The 21,870-nt window shown below is 39.9% G+C and overlaps 1 protein-coding gene across 42 annotated transcripts in view; it reads left to right on the top strand.

Annotated features, from left to right (window-relative positions):
* Nucleotides 1-10,142, top strand: part of LOC112675976 (uncharacterized) — a 48,891-nt gene extending 38,749 nt beyond the window's left edge. For 20 of the 42 annotated variants that reach the window (XR_004810863.2, XR_007407373.1, XR_004810862.2 and 17 more), the window contains 2 exons: nt 7,123-7,220; nt 9,868-10,142. Coding sequence is in view for 22 of the 42 variants with exons in the window: in XM_025472892.3 (XP_025328677.1) it covers nt 7,123-7,220; nt 9,868-9,878 (109 nt within the window). In the remaining 20 variants the exon portion in view is untranslated. Of the gene's footprint in view, nt 1-7,122; nt 8,151-9,867 lie in introns of those variants that run through there. The other 22 variants (XM_025472885.3, XM_025472886.3, XM_049104317.1 and 19 more) reach the window with 7 other exon arrangements.
* Nucleotides 10,143-21,870: the final 11,728 nt, after the last annotated feature.

Genomic DNA, 21,870 nt, shown 5'->3' with positions numbered 1-21,870 from the left:
CTACAAAAGCCTGTACCTGGCTCAGGAGGACCTCCTGCCCCTCCAACTAGGACTGAAACACAAACTATTCACATGGAGAAGGAAGGTAAAGGAGGAAGGAAGGGAATGATTTTGCCACACTCATTTTTTTTACTTTGCTTTTGCTAATTCAGGTGTCAGTAGCTAGCTGTTGTTTCATTTTAACTCGTTCACTAAATATATATATATATTAAATTTTAATATAAATATATATATATATTTGTACTCTTCTCAGTGCTATAGTTGTTCTTAAATAATACATCTAAATATTATAAGTTTTTTCTTTAATTTTATGAGAAAGTCGCCTTACAAAGGAGGAAGGAAAGAAAAAAATATTAAACACAGCATATATACACAAAGGTATATACGTAAATATATATATATTTTTTTTTTAACAAAGAAAAGAAAAAGGAAAAAAAAAAAAAAGAGGATCCCACCTACGTAATGTGCCCATCTCAGGCTCCACCAGCCAGCTGTGAGCACAGCTGTTTGAATATCCAGATCTCAATGGCTGCAAGCCTCTGATGTATGTAACTGCGTACCCCACCCCACCCCACTTCCAGGGTGACCAGTCCCTAATGATTCATTTCTACCACTTTCTAAACTTGTACTCTATGTCATGGAGACTCTGCAGTCCTGCCCTGATGTTTCCAGAGAGAGAGCATTCTGATTGTAGAACACAACACTTGTCTCAGTTGCTGTTGCCTGAATCCTGCAGAAATTGGAAATTAACTGTTCTCTGTGTCAAGGAAACTGGAACAGTACCTGACCCTGAGGGCCGGATATCCTTCTGGGAAGGGGGGGCAGTAATGTTGAGGGTAGAAGACAGGATGTCCTGCGGAAATTCAGCTGGAGTCTCAAAATATCACTGCAATTAGTAATCTAGCTCTTTCCTCTTCTGTAGGCGAGGAATACTCTCCCCACCAGATCAGTGGCCCACAAGTCAGCAGTTCCTCAGAGATACAGGTCTGAGGTGGGAAACTGCTTGTATCACGGTGGTCGTGAGCACCGCTGTTACCTAGCTGACATCTAACATGCTGTGCCAGATGTGCTGAGGGCAGCACTTTCAGAGAAAAGGGCAGAAAATAATTGCATTTTTAGCTTTGAAAAAGAGTAAGGTTCCCAGCATTAGATTACATGAGCAGCCCTCAAGTATTTGGAGTTCTGGTTTTCTATTGTCCATACACTCACACACACACACACACACACACACACACACTGGTAGTGAGTAGCTGGATGTGGTAAATTGGAGATGTGGGCAAACTCTCTGATGTACTTTTGATAAGTAGCATCCCAGTTGCCTCCCTATGAATCTGGCTGGCCCATATTTGGCTGAGTACAGGGAAAGTGGATCTACCGTGGATCTGTGCCTGGTCTCCAAGCTTCCCTGACCTCTTGGGGCACCGCACCATCATGGAAATTCAACCACCCTGCTGGAGAAACTGGGTGGAGGGGGGTGGGTCCTACTGAGGCCAGCCTCCCAGCCATTCTGCCAAGGCCCCAGGCAAGCTAGCGAAGCCTCTGCCCCACTTCAGATGAACCCAGTCACTAGCTGAATACCACAGGGTGACCCCAGTAATGCCACCTGATGTGGAGGAGTTGGCTAATCCCTGACCTGTAAACAATGGTTGTTGTTTTAATTCACTAAATTGGGAAATACTCTATAATGCAAGCTATCGATTTCCAGAGCCCTCGATAAGGACCATCACTGCAGGTACCTCTAAGCTGTGTTCAGAAGTAATTTCCTCTCAAGACCTAGATCCTATGCCTTATCTGACCCTCCTCACTAGACTCTTTTCCACTGGATGCAGACCTCTGGGCCCCCCAGAAGTACAGTCCTCATGACACCAATCAGATGTCATTAGATGAAAGTCAACTTAACTCCCACTAGCAATTGTAGGTACAACTACAATATGCACAGAGACACACTCAAAATATTGGAGCCTTATTCTCTGCTCATCCAGGATACCCTGCTAGGATTATTTTACTAGTCAATAATTGCTATTTTAAAGCTTTTTAAAAAAGATTAGTTGATGAAGATCAAACAGGAGAAAAGGTAAATTCTTTTTTCGTACAATTTGAGTTGAAGGAAATATTCAAGGATGGAAAGTGCATGAACAATTATGGTACATTAATCTTTCCTTATTTTTCCTTTGTAACTATTATGTTTTCTCTTCCTCAAGTTCCAATTCCTAAAACCTGTGCTGCATTTCAGGATATAAATCCAAAAGTGTGTGATTAATATTCTCCATTAGAGCTATTTTCCCCCGATTTCTTTTTCTCTTCCTCTGCTAAAATTAGTGTTCCTAGCTGGGATCCGTAGTTAACTCAGTGTGTTGCTCTAGTTCTGAGTCAGACGCTAAGAACACCTTTCAATCTGGTTCCCAGGGTGTTGGCATTGATGTTGTATGCGGAGCATCAATATGATGTTCAGTGATGCATAGTTCTTTCGGTTCTAAGGGCTACATTTGACTGTTTTTAGAACAAGAAACGGACTAATCTTCACCTGCTGACAAAGTGAATGTGGGTGAGATGCTTCTAGATTCATGGTAGTGATGCTCGTGACCAGTGATCAGCTGAGGTTAGGTGTGGCTTACAGGAAGCAGGAGTTTACTGCATCCTAGATCCTCAAATGGTCTTTTCATTAGATTTGTGCATGAAGAGGCTTTTTCTTAGCTGGCTGAAAGGAAGAAAGATTCAGGATTTTAATGTGTCAAAGTTACCATGCTCCACTTATCAGGGGATCTTTAATTATTTTCTGATCTTCTCACATCCTCTTGCATGGTATTTGTGAAAAGTATAAAAAAAGAAAGTCTAAGAAAGAATTGAATGGGTTAGTTAGGACTTGTTATTTAAAGTTATAGAAAGACTTCAGTGGCTATGTGGGATTTATTATCCAAACTAAGATATTTTAAGAGTGAAAGGAGGCATCACTAATAATTATTCCAGGACAACAGGTATGAACTTGTACTGTTCTAGGCAAACGGGACACAATTTCACCCTTAAAATACCCCAATTCAAATTGACTTAAGCAATAAAGGAGATTCCAGTGGTCCATATAACAAGAACTACAGAGGCTGAGTGGGCTTCAAAACAGCTCAGCCAGTTTCTTCCAATTCCTCCACTCTGCTTCCTAGAGGGTAACTTACCCTTCGACTGTTTCTTCCTGTGGTCATAGGATGAGTGTCTGTATAATTGGAGCATCATGCTGCTGCTTTTTACATTAAACAACAAGGAGAGCACTTCTGACTCATCCTTCTAAGCAAGATTTTTGAGGTTTAGACATTTATGTCACATGCCCACCACTATATAAAGACATGGCCGAGGAAATGGAAGGCCTTGATTGGTTTCAACCAATAAGGTCCCACTGTGAATGGGGTCAGCTTCTCACAAGTACTGGATTAATCTGGGGATCAGTGACTTTTGTTCCCATTAAAACCTGAGTAATTTTAAGAAATGAGAGGGGGATGAATACTGACTCAATAACTAGCAAACACTTGCTCTATTGGAAACAAACCTGTAATATAATTGTTTTATGCTGTGATAGTTAAGAGACCTGCCTAGGTGTAAATCCAGGTTTTACCACTTAATAGCCACGTGAATTTGGACAAGTTGTTTAACTTCAATCTCATTTCCCCAACTTGGAAAATGAGATGATAATATTAACTGGCCTTATATGGTTGTTATGGTATTAAATAGATAATGTAAAGGGCTTGTGACATTGTCCAGCTTATAGTAAATGCTTAATAAATACGACTTTCTACTGTAATGGTCATTTAATTGACTCTTGGGTGGGGGTGTTCATGGGAATTTGTAAAGAAACATTAAAGTATCAACAGTGGAGAAATCCATTTACTTGGTTGGAGGGGAAATAATGAAAGCAAAAATAAGAGCTGGAGGAAAGATGAGGGCTGCCTACAGGGGAGAGGAATAATCCAAACAAGCAGATGAGTGAAGTTGGGTTTAAGAAAATTTAAAACGGTTTCTGTCCAAGGTGAGTCTATCATTCTCAAACATTACAAGACTCTCTAAGGAGCCTTTTCCAATGTTTCATGGTCAAGAAATTCTCCCTTACATTCAAAGTAAATCTTTCCAGGTGCCACAGAAGCCCATTTTATGTCTTCACACAGGATAAAACATGGGTAAAGGTTTAACAGACTTGGAGATCGAGGATGAAACTTTAGACATGTTGCAGAGGAAAAGTGACAAGGCTTAGTGACATCTATTTCTTCATGATGGGGAGAAAGGGGTAGTGTCAGATGTAGGCTTGTGATAGTGAGCATGAAAGATGAGGGAGACAACAGTGTTTCTGACACAGAGGGAAAGGGAAGAGGTTGGTTTGCCTGATAAGGAGTTGGATTTATAAATATAAGGTAGTGGTATCACCAGAGCTTTGATAGTAAAATCAAAATGGTGCCAGAATAGTAAAGAAAACGTATCCTCTTCCTCTCTGCCCTCTCCTAGATACGTAGACAGTTAAAAAGACAGGAGAGGGGGAAATGTTGCAACAATGAGAACTTTTAACCATCTGTACACATTCTGGCAAGGTTTACTCATTAAAAAACATCAAAAACAGATATTATCAAGTCCTAGTTTTTGGCGTGTGTGTGTGTGAGGGAAGGATGTTTTAGAGATGGTATATGTAAAAGAAATTATATTTTCTTATGACTGATTTCGACAAAAGACAAACTCGATTATCCAAAATTTGATTGCTTATTATATACAACTGCATTAACTTATATAACTGCATTAAATGTAACTTCTCCAACAGTTAAGTACATTTTCATTATAAAAAGATATCTGTGGTCTCGTAAGTACTTTATTTAACTTGCTATGCACATAGCATCTGGTAATCATTTTGCATCAAAAATAACAGAGTAGAGGTCTACCTCTGAAATTTGTACATCGATTTGGGAAAAGAAATATCTAGTATCACTGGTAGAAAATTGAAATCCTAAAGAGGATTGAGTCCCATGAAAAAGAAAGATTAGGAAAAGAATTTGCTTTTCTTCTGTTTTTGCTCTCCCAGCATTCTTATGCCACAAATTATGGAATTTTTTATATTACCTTATCTCCACTATCAAGTAACGTGCAAGTAACGTGCTTTTATTTACAAATAGTAGTTGTTCAAAAGGTGATTGTAAATGAATGAATGAATATATTATACTTGAGAAGATAACTCAGAGTTCTGAATTTGTCCATGAGTTGCATTGAAATACTATGTGTCTTGATGCAAATTTATGGGCACAATAAACTTGCATTTTATATTTTAAAATTATCAGACCCTAATTTATTAATATGTTTAAGAATTTAATTCTTGCTTAACCACTTGACCTACCACCGTCCACTACTCGCAATTACTTAACAACTTAAACTGACACTTAATAAGTATGTAAATGGAAACCACCCTAACGTAATCCAGGTATCTTGCTAAGTGCCAATTATATGCCTCTACCTTCCCTTCAATTTGAATGTGTTAGTAAGAATCTAATTACACTGGTTTATAGCTGATGGAATTACAGAAGGAGAAGATTTCTCTCCTACATACTTATTAGACCTCAATAAGTGTTCCTTTGCAATCTGTTGCTATTCAATTACCAAGTAATAACTGTCTTAATGAATCTAATTGAAATGCTTATTTCAGACTCCTATCACAAAAAATAAAAGAGGCTTTACTTAGAGTGATTCCACTAGATGGGACCTGACTTGTTTATCCAGAAAGAAGTAACTTCACTGAAAGAGCTTCACATTTGTGACAGTTTTTGCAGAGTTTCAAGGACATTCACTTCTTCATCAACCATATAATCATAAAACTAAGCCCCTCCACAAACTTATGCCACTCAAACCCATGCCTACAAGAACACTCGCACAATCATTGGCCCTACATTTTTCCCTCACAATGAGACTTTGGATTAGCTTTCCTCTATGAAGACAGAATAATAATTAAAATTAAAATATCAATAGCTAATATATAGAGAGTATGTCCTGGTGCGGATGCTGCCTAAACACTTTATATATAGAAACTCATTTAATCTCTACAAACTCCCTAAGAGGGGTAGAGACTATTTATATGCCCACTTAATAGATGAAACTAAGGATAGTTTATTTTTTAGGGAAGGACATATCTGTACAGTATATAGGCTAATAAATGGCAAAGATTATGGATCAACCCGGGGTCAACTGATTTCAGCAGTATAAACTCACAAAAGTTACACTTGAAACATGTTAGAGCTTAGTTGATAGAACCTCTTGTTACTTTAGGAAATTGAGGGTTTAGAACTCATGCAGCAAAACCAAAGCAATAAAATAGTTAAAAAACAAAGCATCAAAACGCTTTGAGTTAGATGTTCTAAGTGACACACCTTGCCCCTTTCTTCTGCCTTTTTTATAACTTTTGTTTGGATCAGCAACTGTTAAATTCATTCATTTCAACATAAGAATTTGTTTGGATTTTGAGTGGATTTGAGTGGCTCCAGTGGTTGAGGGTCTGTCTTTGGCGCAGGGCATGATCCTGGTCCCGGGATCGAGTCCCACATTAGGCTCCCTGCAGGCAGCCTGCTTCTGCCTCTGCCTATGTCTCTGCCTCTCTCTCTGTGTCTCAACAAAATTTTTTTTCTGTTTTATTTTATTTTACTTTTTTAAGATTTTGTATTTATGAGAGAGAGAGAGAGAGAGAGAGAGCAAGAGAGGCAGAGGCACAGGCAGAGGTAGAAGCGGGCTCCATGCAGGGAGCCTGACATGGGACTTAATCCTGGGTCTCCAGGATCCCACCCTGGGCTGAAGGCGGCGCTAAACCGCTGAGCCACCTGGGCTGCCCAACAAAATCTCTTAAAAAGAGAGATAGAATGTATATGAGGACACCCCAAAACATACCACTGTGTTTATTTTCTTAAAGAAATGTAAACTTTATTGGTCAAAAGTGAGCTTAATTCAGACCTGCAGATCACTGATGATTCACAATTTTTCTGCAGATTTAGTATAGCTGCCCCACATATGTACAACCACCTCTGGAGAACCCAGAGCCTGGGAGCTATTGACGTAGGTGTGTTAAGCCCAGAGACTCACTGAAAGTTAAGTTAGCCTCACTGGATGTGCTCTTCTCAGGTCCTGTCCTCACAGTCACGAGACGGGCAGATGCCATGGTCTAGCTCCAGGACATATGCTGTATGGATTTTCTTCTCCAGAAACGATGACATGGTCAGGTAACACCTCTGTGATGGCAAGGATTTCTGGTGCACAGTTTGTCTATGGAATTTACAACAATCTTAGATGCAAAAAGACCTACCTGACAAGAATAAAATCAATGCTTTGTATAAATTATCTGGGTTTACTGAGCCATCACCTCATTACTTACATGGGTGTGGTTTCTATTTGTAATCATCGGTTCCTCTCATCAGTGCCTGGGGGCCTTGCCCCAATTAGGAATAGCCAGAAAGGAGTCACACAGACCCATCTCTGTCCCTCATTGTCATCTGTGCAACATTCTTCTCATTCTAAGCTGTGATGTTTTTCTGCAGACATCCATGCTGGCTCATGCCAATTCCAGGGGCTTTAGGGCTCCTTTGGAATTCACTAAAGAATTTTTAAGGAGCAAAGGTCCTGATATCTACCCAGTTAACAGTATCAAAACAGAGACTTCTAATAGAGCAATAACTTCTTTTCTATGGAAAGAAAAGAAACATGATAGGAGCAAGTTATTTATCCTCTTGAGAAAGCCCGAGTTCCTCCAGGCAGCCAACCGAATCATTTTGAGTTCCATTTATGTGCCACACAATGTACGTGTTCCCTGGCTTAGGATTTACAGCCTGGAGAACTAGAGCCTATAGTTTTAGGGAAGCTCCCAGGAATGTCCTTAAAATGATGTCCATGGGAAATTTGCAGTGGGGAGCAGTGAACACAGTGTTGTGCAGTGGACTGGGGAGACCCCAAGCTCTGAGACCTAGCCTGTGGGAAATGTGTCCCCGAAGGTACTTGGTTTCATCGTGAGAAAGAATTCAAGGACAGACACAACACAGTGGATGAGCAGTACAGGCAGGAAAGTTTATTAAAACAAAAGTACACTCTTGTGAGAACAGGCAAGCTGGAGAGAGACAGAGCTGCATGGGGGGGGGGTTGGGTTTCTGTCTTTCATTGACAGTTGTTAACAAGGGGTGGAATATTCATTACTTGAGGTGGGGATTTCGTGGAAGCAAGATTTTTGTGCTTTTTCTTCCTTATTTGGTCAGGGGTTTCCGGCCTTCTTTGTCAGCCATCTTGGTTTATGCGCAGTTTGATCTGGCTTCTTTTGACTTTATTTTGGAGCGCTGCCAGGACAGGCCTTTGACTTTCCTGATAGCTGGCCATGACTTCCTCCCTGCTGGCCTCCAGGCATCCTGTCAGAACCTAACTAAGGGCCTCTAAAAACAGGATGGAGAAATGAGAGTTTTACTTAATCCTGTCTATCCTTAACAGAAAAAGCCCAGAACAAAATTTCATGTAGATATACAGTAGGCAGGTCAAGTTCTATGCAGAGAAACTGGCTTATGCAACAAAACTTAAAAACTGTCAAAATTTTTTTAAGTCTAAAATTGATCTGAGGACACAAGACAAGCTCACATTCTCTAAAATCTATCTCCCTTCTATTTCCTCATGTTTTCTGCTTCTAGTTCTTGGAAAATGGGGAGAAAAGCAGGGGAATTGGGTTAAAGAGACAAATAAATAACCTTTGTTCCCCCAGTAATTTTGTTTCTTTCCCCCATCATTGGCCACCCTGTCAAGTTCCAGACTACGACTGAGCTAGAGTTTGGGAAATCTAGGCACAGCATGCTGTGCGACCCTCCATGGAGCCCCACAACACTTCCATTCACCCTTCCACCTAGAGCCTCCTCTCATAAAAGAGACCAAAAACGGAATAAAAAAAATGAGAAAGTCTATGAAAAACAGAGGGAGAAGCTCTAGGTTGAAAGAGGAAAGGAGAAGGGTAAGGGAGTGAAGATTGGGCGAATTCATAGAAATGATAAACCCAAATCCCCTTCTTGTGCCAGAGGCTCTAGCCAAACTCAATTTTCCATTTTCTGCATGTGTAGGGTTTTCCCACCACTCTTCACTGCTACATGTGTGAATCCTTGTCTCTGCTTTAAGGTCCAGGGCAAACACAGCCGCCTCTTCTCTGGCAATTCCTCTAATCTGTTGGCTAGAAACAATTTAGCTCCTGAGATTCCTTGGTCACAGGACAGTAGCACTTTCTAACATGCTCTAGAACCACCTAGACTTGAGGCTCTTCCTCTCACAAGAGAGCACTTAAGGAAAAATGGATAAACTGTACCTACCTTTATATCCTTTTTCCTCCTCCTCCTTTTCCTCCTTCTTTCTCTTCTTTTTGGTTTGTTTCTTCATTCACCATGAAGGCCTAGTTAAAGTGAAAAGCTAAAAGCTCAGTGCCTTTCCACTGGTTTCTCTAGGTGCTTTCACAATGCTCATTGAATGTACATTGAATGAATGAATGTTTGCAAAAGGGTACCCAGGTTGAGGAGCCACCATAATTACCCCACTGTGTCCACTTTAATTGCCATTTATTATGTTTCTTCTTGCCTCCAGTGAGCCTTGCCCAGACTGGGAAGAGAAACAATACTTTGTTCATGTTTGAATCTCTAGGAACTAGAAGACTATCTATGCTTCATAATAGGTCCTCAGTGCATACTTGTTTGAATGAGTGAATAACTAAATTAATGAATGAACAATCCTGGTTTCTAGGCATGATTTAGGGAAATGATGGGAGATAATAAGGTCCCATCCTGAGGCCATTTTGACAAAGGCCTTATATATAAGACTAAGGAGGTTGAGCTTTATTACTTAATCTTTTTGCTATAGGGAATGACTGAAGACTTTGAAGCAACCAGGGAATAATGTAGTGACCAAGCCTATTTACAAAGATCATTCTGATGGTTATGTAAAAGACAAATTGCTGTGGTGCAACTTCTAAGTTATTGTTGATTTCAAAGAGTGACAATGGAAACTTCAGTGAACAAAGAACTTTTTAGTCTCAACACAGATGTGGCTGCCTTAAATCTATTGCCTATTAATGGAAAGAAATACACTTTACCCACCTTCCTATTAATGGAAATAAATATACTTTATTCACTTTATGTGGTCAAAGAGTGTTGTATAGTTTTAGAAGACAACACATCCTTGTGAAACTAGTGTAAACTAAATGTATGCAATTATTTATCATTTCAGTAAAGTATAAGGTCACAAGGGACTCCTAGATTCTTAATGGTAATCAAGACTATTCTCAAACTGAGGGAGAGAAATACTCCTCTTCGACATTTTAACATCACTCTGAGAAAGAGAATTCTTTGATTCCTGTGGACTTTTAAGGTGCTGGACATCAGGTTGCATGATATAGTCAGTCTAAGATTTGAAAGGTTAGATTTGTATGAGCAGATTGTTTCGTTGGTTTCCATCATCTGAGGAGCTTGACCCTGATGGTCACACCTTAACATAGTTTTGGTCAGTCACTTGGTATTTTCTCAGAGTAACCTAAAATGTTTTGGGCTAGAGCTGAGAATAGCTCAGATCCCTCTACTTGTGCTTTTTTGTGCCTCTAAAACCATACTGAACATCTTTTTGTTAACATATTATCATAAATATTGATTACTCACTATGACATATTATATATGGCTATACATTTTTACTGCTCCTTTCATAAAGCAGTGGAGTCTGTTTCTCCCATTCTCTGAATCTGGACTGGCCTTATGAGTTGCTTTGACCAAAAGCAAGTGGCAGACATGATTTTGTGTGATTTCCAGGCCTCTGCTTAAAGAGAACTTATAGCTTCCACTCTCCCTCCCTTGGACTTCTGCCCCTTGAGGCAACTTCGGGCTAGCCTCTCTGAAGATGAGAGAGCCTATATATAGAGAGAAAAACGAGAAAGCCCATGTAGTAATAGAGGTCTAGCCATCCCAGTAATCCTAGCAGAGGCCCAAGATGCACAAGGTCATCTAGTACCAGCTGGCCTCACAGTCAGCTCTACTGACTGATTGCAAACACACCAGTAAGCCCAGATCACCCCATGTGGAGCAGAAGTGAGCTATCCTAACTGAGCCCAACTGCCAACCTATAAAACTGTGAGAAATAAATGGTTATTGTTGTCAGCCAGTAAATTTGGGGGTATTGTGGTAGATAGAATTCTAAAGATGCCTCCCTGCCAAGATTCCCATTCTCTTGTTATTCAATCAAACACTAAAGTAGGTACTGCTGTGAATGGAGTTTTCAAATGTAATTAAAGCCCCAAGTCAACTGACCTTGTGATATGGCCCTGACATGATCATTTAAAATGCTGAAATGAGCACTTTAAAATCAGTCAGTTTTCCTCTGGCTTGTTAGAGAAGGGTATAACATAACATTCAAAGAATGAGAAGGAGTTGTTGAACTCTTGCTGAATCACAAATAGAAGGGGCCATGAGACAAGAAAAATGGGAGCCAGGATCCCTGGGTGGCTCAGCAGTTTAGCACCTGCCTTCGGCCTGGGGTGTGATCCCTGTGTGGAGCCTGCTTCTCCCTCTGCCTGTCTCTCTCTCTCTCTCTCTCTTTCTCTCTGTCTCTCATGCATAAATAAATAAAATCTTAAAAAAAAAAAAAAGAAATATGGAAGCCTCTGGAAGTGCAAAGCCTCAGCTGACAACTCACAAGGGGGCTGGGACTCAGTCACGCAACCAAAAGAAATGGAATTCTACAAAGAACCTGAAAGAATTGAAAGCAGATTCTTCCCCAGAACCTCCACATAAGAGCCCAGTTTAGCCACAACCTTGATTTCAGCCTTGTGAGACTCTGAGCAGAGAACCTAGGCCAGCCTTCCCACATTATCTGTGACCTACAGAACCATGTGCTAATAAGTCTCTACCTTTGTACTAATGTGTTATGCAATAATAGAAAATTTATACAAGCAGTTTATTTCATAGTCTTGGATGACAAATGCACTAACATTTTTTACAACACCTGGAAAGGCACAGCACAAACTAGGGGATTTCAATTCTGGCTGCACATGGAAATCTTGTAGAGAGCTCTTTAAAAATACCAGTGCCTAGACCCACCCCAGAGATGCTGACTTAATTGATTTAATTGTTCTGGGATGTAGCCCAGGCATTGGTATGTTTGAAAAGCTCCCCAGGTGATTGATTCTAATATCCAACTAGAATTGAAAACCACTAATACAGAAGAAAATATATATGCACAATTAGATGAGAGAGAGAGGAAGATTTCCAACCCATCAGCTCCCATCCCCCTCCACACTGAGATAACCATCTTAAGAATATACTGGTGACTAATATTCTACTACCAGTTCCAATATGTGGGTTTCTTCCCCATACCCAACAATTCCTGGACACTGGCAGGGTGTCCTACAATTCAGCTCAATTCTCAACATCCTGCTTGAAAGAAGCATCAATTCCAAAGGTTAAGGATTCAGTCTTGCAAGACTGTTCCTTGTCTCTCCACTTCAGATGCCAGTTACAAGTTCAGGTTGTTGCCTGTGCTTCTGACTAACTGGCTACAGATTGGAGTTTCCAACAACCACCCTTCTTTAATATAATTAATTTGTTAGAGTGGGTTACAGAACTCAGAGAGAAACATTTTACTTAGTAGTTTATGAGTTTATTATAAAAGGATTTAACTCAGGAACAGCCAGATGGAGGAGATGCACAGGACAAGGTACAGGGAAAGGATGTGGACTTCCGTGCCTTCTCCAGGCATGCCACTCTCCTTGTATTTCCATGTGTTCACCAACTTGGAAGCTCTCTGAACCCCATCCTTATAGTTTCTTAAGGAAGCTTCATTACATAGGCACAATTGAGTAAATAAATAATCAGCCATTGACAATCAATTCAACCCCTAGCCCCACTCCCCTACCTGGAAATGGGGATGAGGTGGTAGGATGTAAAGATTCAACTCTTCAATCATGGTTGACTCTACTGACCACCAGTCCCCATCCTTAGAATACCGAAGGGCTTTTTTAATGCTGCCTCATTAGTATATCAAACAAAACAAAACAAAAAATCTTTATCTTTTTCATCACTGGACATTCCAAATGTTTTAAGGGCTCTGTGGATGACCAGGAGTTGGATGACCACATATATAATTCTTATTATAAATCATAATATCACAATGACTCTATCACTTAGGGGACTTTCAGCTGGATGAAATAATATTAGATCAGCAATGGGAGAGCAAGAACACTAATTTCTCCCTAATAGCAAATCCAGATACGGGAGGCTTTAAAGTTGGCTAGTTCAGGAGCTCTATGTAGCCATCAAGGACGTGAGGGCTTTCCATCGCTTTGGTCTGCCATTTTCAGCATGTGCGCTTTCTCTTGGTTTGCCTTTATTTTACCAAGATGGCAGCTGCTGATCCCTGGACCATATGTCATGCCATCATCCAAAGGGCTGAAGTTTTCCCCCCATGTGCTCTCTTTCTATTAGGGAAGGAAACCTTCCCTGAAGCCTTCCCATATTTTCACTGAGGTACTACAGGCCACAATTGGGTTATATATCTATGTCCTTACAGTAAGAAAGAATAGAAAAGATGTATTTGGCATTTTCAGCCATTATAGTGGGAGGTGGCAGGCTCTTCTAGAAAGCTAGAAGCAGGAGAAAGTGGGTGGATAGTTACTGGGTAAACTATCATGTCAAATCTTTCACAGACCTCCTTATGTTCACATAAAAATACTTACTCATGTTTGGATATATAGATCTACACACATGAATGAAATTATATCACAGATGTTCTTTACTGTGGTCATCTTCTCACATTGTGTTATTGCTGTTATAGTTTTGACTCACTGCTCTTTACCCCAGTAACAAATGTTCACACCTAGTGTTTATCCTTCAATAATTTTCTTAGTACTTAGATTAAGCATAAAAAATGCATACACTTATGTGATGGAGGTGGGGGGTGTCATTTATTTAACAAAACAGGATCTTGTAGTATATTATGGCAATTCTTTCATGTCAGGTACATACAGCCACCTATGTGTCTTGCTAATTAATCTCTAAATGTTACCTATTAGTGCTAACTTTTCCCCACTTTCCCTGAGATTCAACTCTCCAGTTTCTTCAACTTTTATCAAAGAACCCAAATAAGATTGAGTACAGAACTCTCAGCCTCATTCTTTCTTTGTTGTTTGGGGTGTCAGGGCAATAAAGTTATGAAGCCAAGTGTTCTCTAAGTATTTCTCTAGGGTTAACTAGCTATCGTTAACTAACTTTATCTAACTAGCTACTTACATGCAGATAAATTTTCTGGGTCTCCTATCATTAATTTTATCCCTCCTAAGCTTCTGGAAGCTGCATTCTCTCCTACGGAAATGTCAGACTTTGGGATAATGTTTTGCATTTTCAAACATGCCAATTTTCCCATGACTTTTGCTACCCAAATGGTAGAAGTTTCCTGTTGCAGGCTGGAGAGGAATTCATTCTTTCCAGATTCCCTTTCTTCTCTTTCCATGTTTATTCCAACAGAGAGTTTCTTCTTCCCTTCCCTTCCTTCTCTTTCCATGTTTATTCCAACAGAGAGCTTTAAAGTTCAACTGTTCTGCCAAGGATTTCTGTTTTGTTTTTATTGTTGTTTATTTTTAGGAGCTATGGGTTTTCTGTTATTTTTCAGTGAGGTATGAACAAAGCCAAACAGTTGTTTGACAAATTTATATAGGAGTTATGTTATAGATTTCTGTCAAACATAGTTAACTGGGATCTTTTATATGTTTCTTCTAAACAACTCCCTCAATATATTGGTATCTAAGGAGAGAAGAAAAGAAGCAAAAGACCTGATCACTGGAAAAGACATAGAACCATTCAAAAATGATTACAGCAAAACTGTGATTCCTGACCACCTTCAGGCAGAGGGCTTTGTCAGATTGGAGCCTGGCCAGATTCTAATGAAATGTGAACAGGGCCAAGAGGAGTAGGGGTCTCAAAAAGTTGTACACAATGTATCTTCAGTGTGTCCAGGTCACCTATCTTAGGTAGTGGAGATTTAGACATTAAAATTACTCAACTGGGGTGATTTCATATGCGAAGATGGGGAAAATACTCTTTACTGAGAGATATCTCTTCATTACCTGGTAGTAGGTGACTAATCTAAAATCAAGAGTCAAGTCCAGTTATGTGGCTAATAAAAATGTTTTACATCTGAAGGGTAATTATCTCTATAGTGGCTTCATTCTCCCTTTTGTTTCCTAAGATTATTTTCAGAGAACAAGAAATTGAATTGTTTGGCTGACTGACACTCTCTTCATGTAAGTTAGGACAGTGCAAAAACCTATGAAAAAAGATGATAATACAAGATGACTTATCATCAGGGAAATGCAAATCAAAACCACAGTGAGATATCACCTAACACCTGTCAGAATGGCTAAATTCAAAAAGATAAGAAAAAAATAAGTGTTGGCAAGGATGTGGAGAAAAAGGAGCCTTTCTGCACTGTTGGTAGAAATGCAAGCTGGTGCAGCCACTGTGGAAGACAATATGGAGGCTTCTTAAAAAATTAAAAATAGAATTATCATATGATCCAGTAATTCTACTACTGGGTATTTACCACCTTGATACAAACAACAACAACACAACAACAACAACAACAACAAAAAACAAACCAAAAACACTAATTTAAAAAGATATATGCACAGTTATTTTTACTGCAGCTTTACAATAGCTGAGATATGGAAAAATCCAAGTGTGTATCAATAGACAAATGAATAAAGAAGATGTAGTGTGTGTGTGTGTGTGTGTGTGTGTGTGTATACACTCCTGGAGCAAGTGTCAGAGCTTGGGATCCATTGTGCTAGCTAAAGCTCGAGGTGTCTACCCACATCATACCTTAGGATTTCTTTATTAACTATTTAATAATGCCATACATTTTTATAAGGTTAGATTGTTCGTTTGAAAACATCTGTTTTCAATATTGGTATTGGTAAAAAAAAAAAAATATATATATATATATATATACACACACAATGGAATATTCCTCAACCATGAAAAAGAATGAAATCTTGCCATTTGGAACAACCTGGATGGAGCTAGAGAGTATTATGCTAAGTGAAATAAGTCAGTCAGGAAAAGACAAATACCATATGATATCACTTAAGAAACAAAACAAATGAACAAAGGAAAAAAGTGAAAAGCAAACGAAACAACCAGACTCTGAAGTACAGAGAACAAACTGGTGGTTGCCAGAGGGGAGGTAGATGAGGAGTATGGGGGGTGGGTGAGTAAGAGCACACTTACCATGATGAGAAATGAGTAAAGTATAGAATTGTTGAATCACTATGTTGTACACTTGAAACTAATATAACATTGTATGTTAATTATTCTTCAGTTAAAAAAAAGAAAAAATATGATGGTATACAGTTATGTGGCAACTTAGAGGCTGAATGAATTCCATTTTGGCCAGCTACACTGGTTAAGATGAGCCAAACACATCTTTAATCTCTGTAGTACACAACTAAGACAGAAGGAGCAAAGTCCCTTCTTCAAAGGGAGAACTTGTTAAATTAAGAAAGTTCATTTTTTCTAACATTTATTTATTTAACTAATCTTTATACTCGAAGTAAGGCTCGAACTCATGACTCCAAGATCAAGATTTGCATGGTCCTCCAACTGAGCTAGCCAGGGACCCCAGATTCATCTTTTAAAAGGTAGGGCAAGGAGAGGAAACACAGGGACTTTTGGAAGGGGTTGTGGCTTTCCTGACAAGCTTACCAGGCAGGCTGTCAGAGGAGAGGATTTTACTCTACTAATTATTTTGTATTTTCACAAGTTATCATTACCCTAACAATCACATTGTCCTCAGAGCTACCTCCTCTCTATTGACCAGTTTGCTTGCTTTTTGTTCTGGAAGCCAGGGACAGAAGATAAAGGAGCAAATGGGGCTTTACATGTTTCTATGTCCTTGCCCTTTGAGGCTGACTCAGCTTCTCCATTCTGACTTCCTGCTCTGGGCGCTCAGGCTGCTCAGCTCCTGGTGGTGCCCTGGCTAACCTGCCTCAGTCATGGTTCTGTCCCTTGGAAACCTCTTTTCTGCCTTTCAGTATTTTCCTAAGTTCCATATTTTATCAGTTCAGTCCTAGCATCTCTAACCAAAACAGAAATACAGGTTAGATCCTTTATAAACCAAAGGACATCTAGGTCTATAGTATCACAGACATCTCCCTTGTAGCTAACTTATACCTTCTGGGAGTTTGTTTTTGGCCGCGGACTTCATCTTTTCTCCACATCAGGTGACTAAGTAAAGTCAGAGGCTGTATCCAAGGGTTTTTTTTTTTTTTTATAATCAAACTTAGAGACTTTTCCAAAATATGTTCAAGGGGTACATATCGCTAACATTTCAAAACTATATGTTAGTTTTAATGATTATAGCCAGTTTTCAATACTTTTGTATATTTTTCTAGAGTCCTTTCTATGTGTATATTTGCATTTAAAATGACTTGAATTCTATTGCTTTCTTCAGTTTAGTATTTTGCTATTTTCGTTAAATAAATTTGTAATAAATATTTATGTTAATTAAGCAAACATTAAGAGTTAAACTGTTTCCACTTCTCTGAAATGTGGGTTGCAAAGGTGATTGGAAATAGTCTCTGAATAAGTCCTGGTGATCTGATGGATTTATTAAGAGACAGCCTTAGCTGAAGAGTCCATCATCAAGTCAGATTGAATATTAAGTTTTGACTCAATTTTGTGAGTTGCTGCAGGCACGTGATGACCAACAAACATCCAGTTGCCTAGGCCAGCAAATGGTCTTATTTTTCACTCTGATATGTTACTGAACTTTGGAGCCTAACTCGAATCCCAAATGTTCACTAACACTAGAGACTTTCACATTTGCAAAAGTACTCCAAGGCTTCCATTTCCTTTTTACAGTTTCTAAAGTTGTCCCCCAAACCTGTGGAATCCTTCTTTCAGAATATTTAAAGAATTCTATAATCCTCTTATTTGGAAACCTGATTTTGCAAGTGCTAAGAAGGGGTATATGCTTCTACTATGCTTATTAGCATTAACAGTTGCAAATGTCTCTCCAGACCATGCTGCCTGACCTAGGACAAAGCTCTGAAGCAGTCACTAAATTTGGTCCTTCAACACTTTCTGTGTGCTTACTCTGTGCCTCATGGGGGGGGGGGCAGGCAGCTCAAATCCTCAGGAAACATTCTCCTTGAAATAAAGTCTCACTCCTCTAGCTCCCCCAACCATAAGGAGCAGTCAAAAAATTACAACCATATTTAACTCCCAATATGTAACCCCAGCTCAGTATGAAGCAATTCCAAAATAAGAAATAAAGTGAATTCTCCCCTGAGACTCTGACAGTCCACAGATGTAGATCTGGCAAGATGCCCAGAAACTTAGATGGGTAAAATTTGGACATATCAGGTTAGTTTCTTTTAATATTTCTGCATTCATCCTCTTTGGTTGTTTTCAACCTACACTGTGTCGGCTCAATCCATGGATTTTTTTCCAAATAATTGATTTGGCCTGTTTGTTACGATGGCCTAGTGTGTGACTGATTCACTGAATGTTTCATTTTTCACTGGATGTTTGGCACGTATTCCTGGATACTGTAATTATTCTACCTTTTTTATTTTTCCTCATTATACATGAAGCATTGGAGAGAGGCCATCCATTCTGATTGAACGCTGATATTTTTTGTTTGTTTGCTTTGTTTTCAGCCCTTTCCTGGGGGGTGTTGGTTTGTGCACAGGGCACGAGTGTGAGAATATATGAATTAGCCCTGATTTGTGAATTGGCTGTCATCTACATTTCCATAGTTGTCAGCCACGTTGACCTCAATTTCTGTACCTTGAAAACATGAATGACAGATCTTATCCCTTTTCAACAAAAAACATGTTGAGTATTAACTGTATAGGCCTCAAAACCACAGGAAAACCTAAGATGAACCTGTCCACCCAAACCAAGTACTGACCCTCTCTCAGGTATCAAGGGATGGGCTCATGATAGTTTCTAAATAAGGAAAATAAAAACAAAAGCAAACCCATATCCTTTAACTAGATCTGTAATTGGGTGATCAACTGTGACCCCAGCTCACTGTGAAGCACAGGGGTAGATATACAAAATACATATACAAAATGTGTCTTATCTTTTAACCAGAGTCCAATACTCCTTGGAATTGCTATATTTCAGCAGTCTGACCTCTAATAGCTGTGGCAATAACAGCAGTGGCTTTCTGGACCAGTGCTGTCCAAAAATAGTATCTCAGGGGCATTGGCTATATTCCAGGTGCTCAGAAGCCATATATTGGATGCTCATGGATACCATATTGGATAGCATATATGCAGAACATCTCCACCAGCACAGAAACTTCCACTGGGCTGGGTTGCTTGACACTGACAAACCTTTCCTCTCACTAGTATACTAACTAGCCTCAAGTCCATATTTACAGTAGTGTCTTGTGGGTCCATCTCATACAAATGAAGAAAAGTCCTAAGCAACAGTGATATGTAACAAATGCCATGTTTTCATTGTTTCCTTCACCTAGCATAAGAGGCTAAGATAAACCAAAGGGCATGTTACAAGGAGATTTATCAACCAGTAATCAATACCTAATTTTAAAAAGAATTATACTATGGGCCAGGGTCTAGAAATATTCGATTTTCTTTTATATGTGAATTCCAATTGATTCATGGTCTGAATATGCCGGATTTGACCACCCCCCACCCCATCCTCTCACCTCCCCCATTTTTCTGTGAATTAAACATTGATTTTATTATAGGTCCATTTCCTTCTTGTTTATGGTATCTCATCTATTTGATAAAGAATGCAACATTGGCAGAGATTTAAGTATTTTGCATGTTATATATGCAAAAAGGGTATACAACCAATATAGACCCAAGCTGAATGGCTTAAAGTGCATTGTTTATTGTGCCTTATTTTATTGCTAATCTCACATATATCTCACATCTAACAGGGAACAGGCCTCACACACCCATAAAAAGCCTACAAACTAAGCTATTGAAAGAGTAATATTTAAGCATAGCATTCATAAAATACGGAATGGAATTATAGAGTTGACAGATACCATAGAACTGTCAACAAAACGGATGCTGAGCCATCTCTTTTCAAAAATGAGAAAACTAAAATCCAGAGAAGTATAGTGCCACAAAGTTATTTGCTGAGTGATGGAGTTTGGATTAGAACCCAGCTCCTGCATGTGTAGCCACGGCTTTTTTGGACACTTCCTTTGTTTGCTCGGATGAAGAAGATGAGCTGGGAGGGGAAGGCAGAAAAATGGCCACTCTCAGACGGTGGGAAGTGAGGCATCTTGGTGCCTGGCGAACACCTAGGCCATGAAAGGCCCACTATGTTGGATGAGAGACACTCTTTCTTCTTAGCCTACATAGGCATCTAAAGTGCTCCAGGCTTCAAAATTGCCATTTCCCAAAGTAACCTAAATGCCAATCAATGAGACTTCTGGAACGAGAGTACAGGTGGTCTGTCCTGGTTAATTTATTTTTTGAGTGTGCCTCTACGATGTCTTCCTTATGGAAAGCTCCAAGTTCTCTGACCCCACTTCTCTCAAATGGCCTCTAAACATTTATCTTGAGGATTCACAGATGTGGTCTTGGGGGTCTGTAAATCCCCTGAAAAGGAAAATGAAATTCAGCTTCCAGTCTGTATCATTCACTAAGTTATCAAAGATGATTGAAAAAAAGCCAAGAAAGATCTGCTATAAAGAGAGAAGAGAAAGATGCACTTTATTTATTTATATTTTGAGAGAGAGAGAGAGCGAGAGAGCAGTAGGGGAGGGGCAGTGGGAAAGTGAGAAGCAGACTCCCCACTGAGCAGGGACCTTGATGGAGGGCTTGATTCCAGGACCCTGGGATCATGACCTGAGCCAAAGGAAGACACTTAACCAACTGGCCACCCCAGGTGCCCCACTTTTTTAGAGGAAAGAAAATTACTAAACCCAGGAAAACTGGCACGATGAACATAAGGTATAGGAAACGCCAATTTAAAAGAAATAGGTAATGAAATTGAAAGAGAAATCAATGGTTAGGAAGCCCAGGAAAAAACAAGGTTGAAGATACAGTTCATTTTATTGTCTTACTTCATTTTTTTTTAAGATTTTATTTATTTATTCATGATAGTCACAGAGAGAGAGAGGGGCAGAGACACAGGCAGAGGGAGAAGCAGGCTCCATGCAGGGAGCTCGATGTGGGATTTGATCCTGGGTCTCCAGGATCGCGCCTGGGCCAAAGGCAGGCGCTAAACCGCTGCGCCACCCAGGGATCCCTTACTTCATTTGTTAATCCCCAAGAGTTATAAATCAACTTCTGCAAGTCAGCGGGATGGGTGAAAACCTTCCACCCTCTTCTCCAGCAACACAAAAGGGTACAGGCTGACTCAGACTTCCTGCACTGATGGGTGGTGGGGCAGGGCTCGGAGTCCCAAGTCGGGCTCCATGGCCTGTGGCATCGCCTCGCTGCCTACCAGTTGTAGTGGTGGTAGCTATAAAGAGGGGCAAACTGCCTCCCACATTTCTTTTCCTCTCAGGAGAGGATCCTTGCAAACCATCCCTCACATCTACATAGATGAGAGTATGCCATGATAGCAATGAAAAAGGACTCCTGAACACCACTGAACTAACACTGAAATACAGCATTCTAATTAGATGACGCCAGGAAGGAGAACCAGGCCCCAGACAGGAATAGACAAAAAGCTCCTACTTTTGCAGAGCTGCTTGCTGGGGTTCTGGGAGAAAACATGGCCAGGGAGGAGGTACACAGGGGCTTGGGGCAGGAGCAGAAGCTGAAGGGAAGAGCACAGAGATTGCTACGGATACCCGCATGGCCTCCCCAGAAGTGTTGTGACCCCCTCA

This window comes from Canis lupus, chromosome 30 (assembly GCF_003254725.2).
Source record: "Canis lupus dingo isolate Sandy chromosome 30, ASM325472v2, whole genome shotgun sequence".
In the NCBI taxonomy this organism is placed as follows: domain Eukaryota; kingdom Metazoa; phylum Chordata; class Mammalia; order Carnivora; family Canidae; genus Canis; species Canis lupus.
This window is presented reverse-complemented; position numbering and strand designations above follow the sequence as displayed.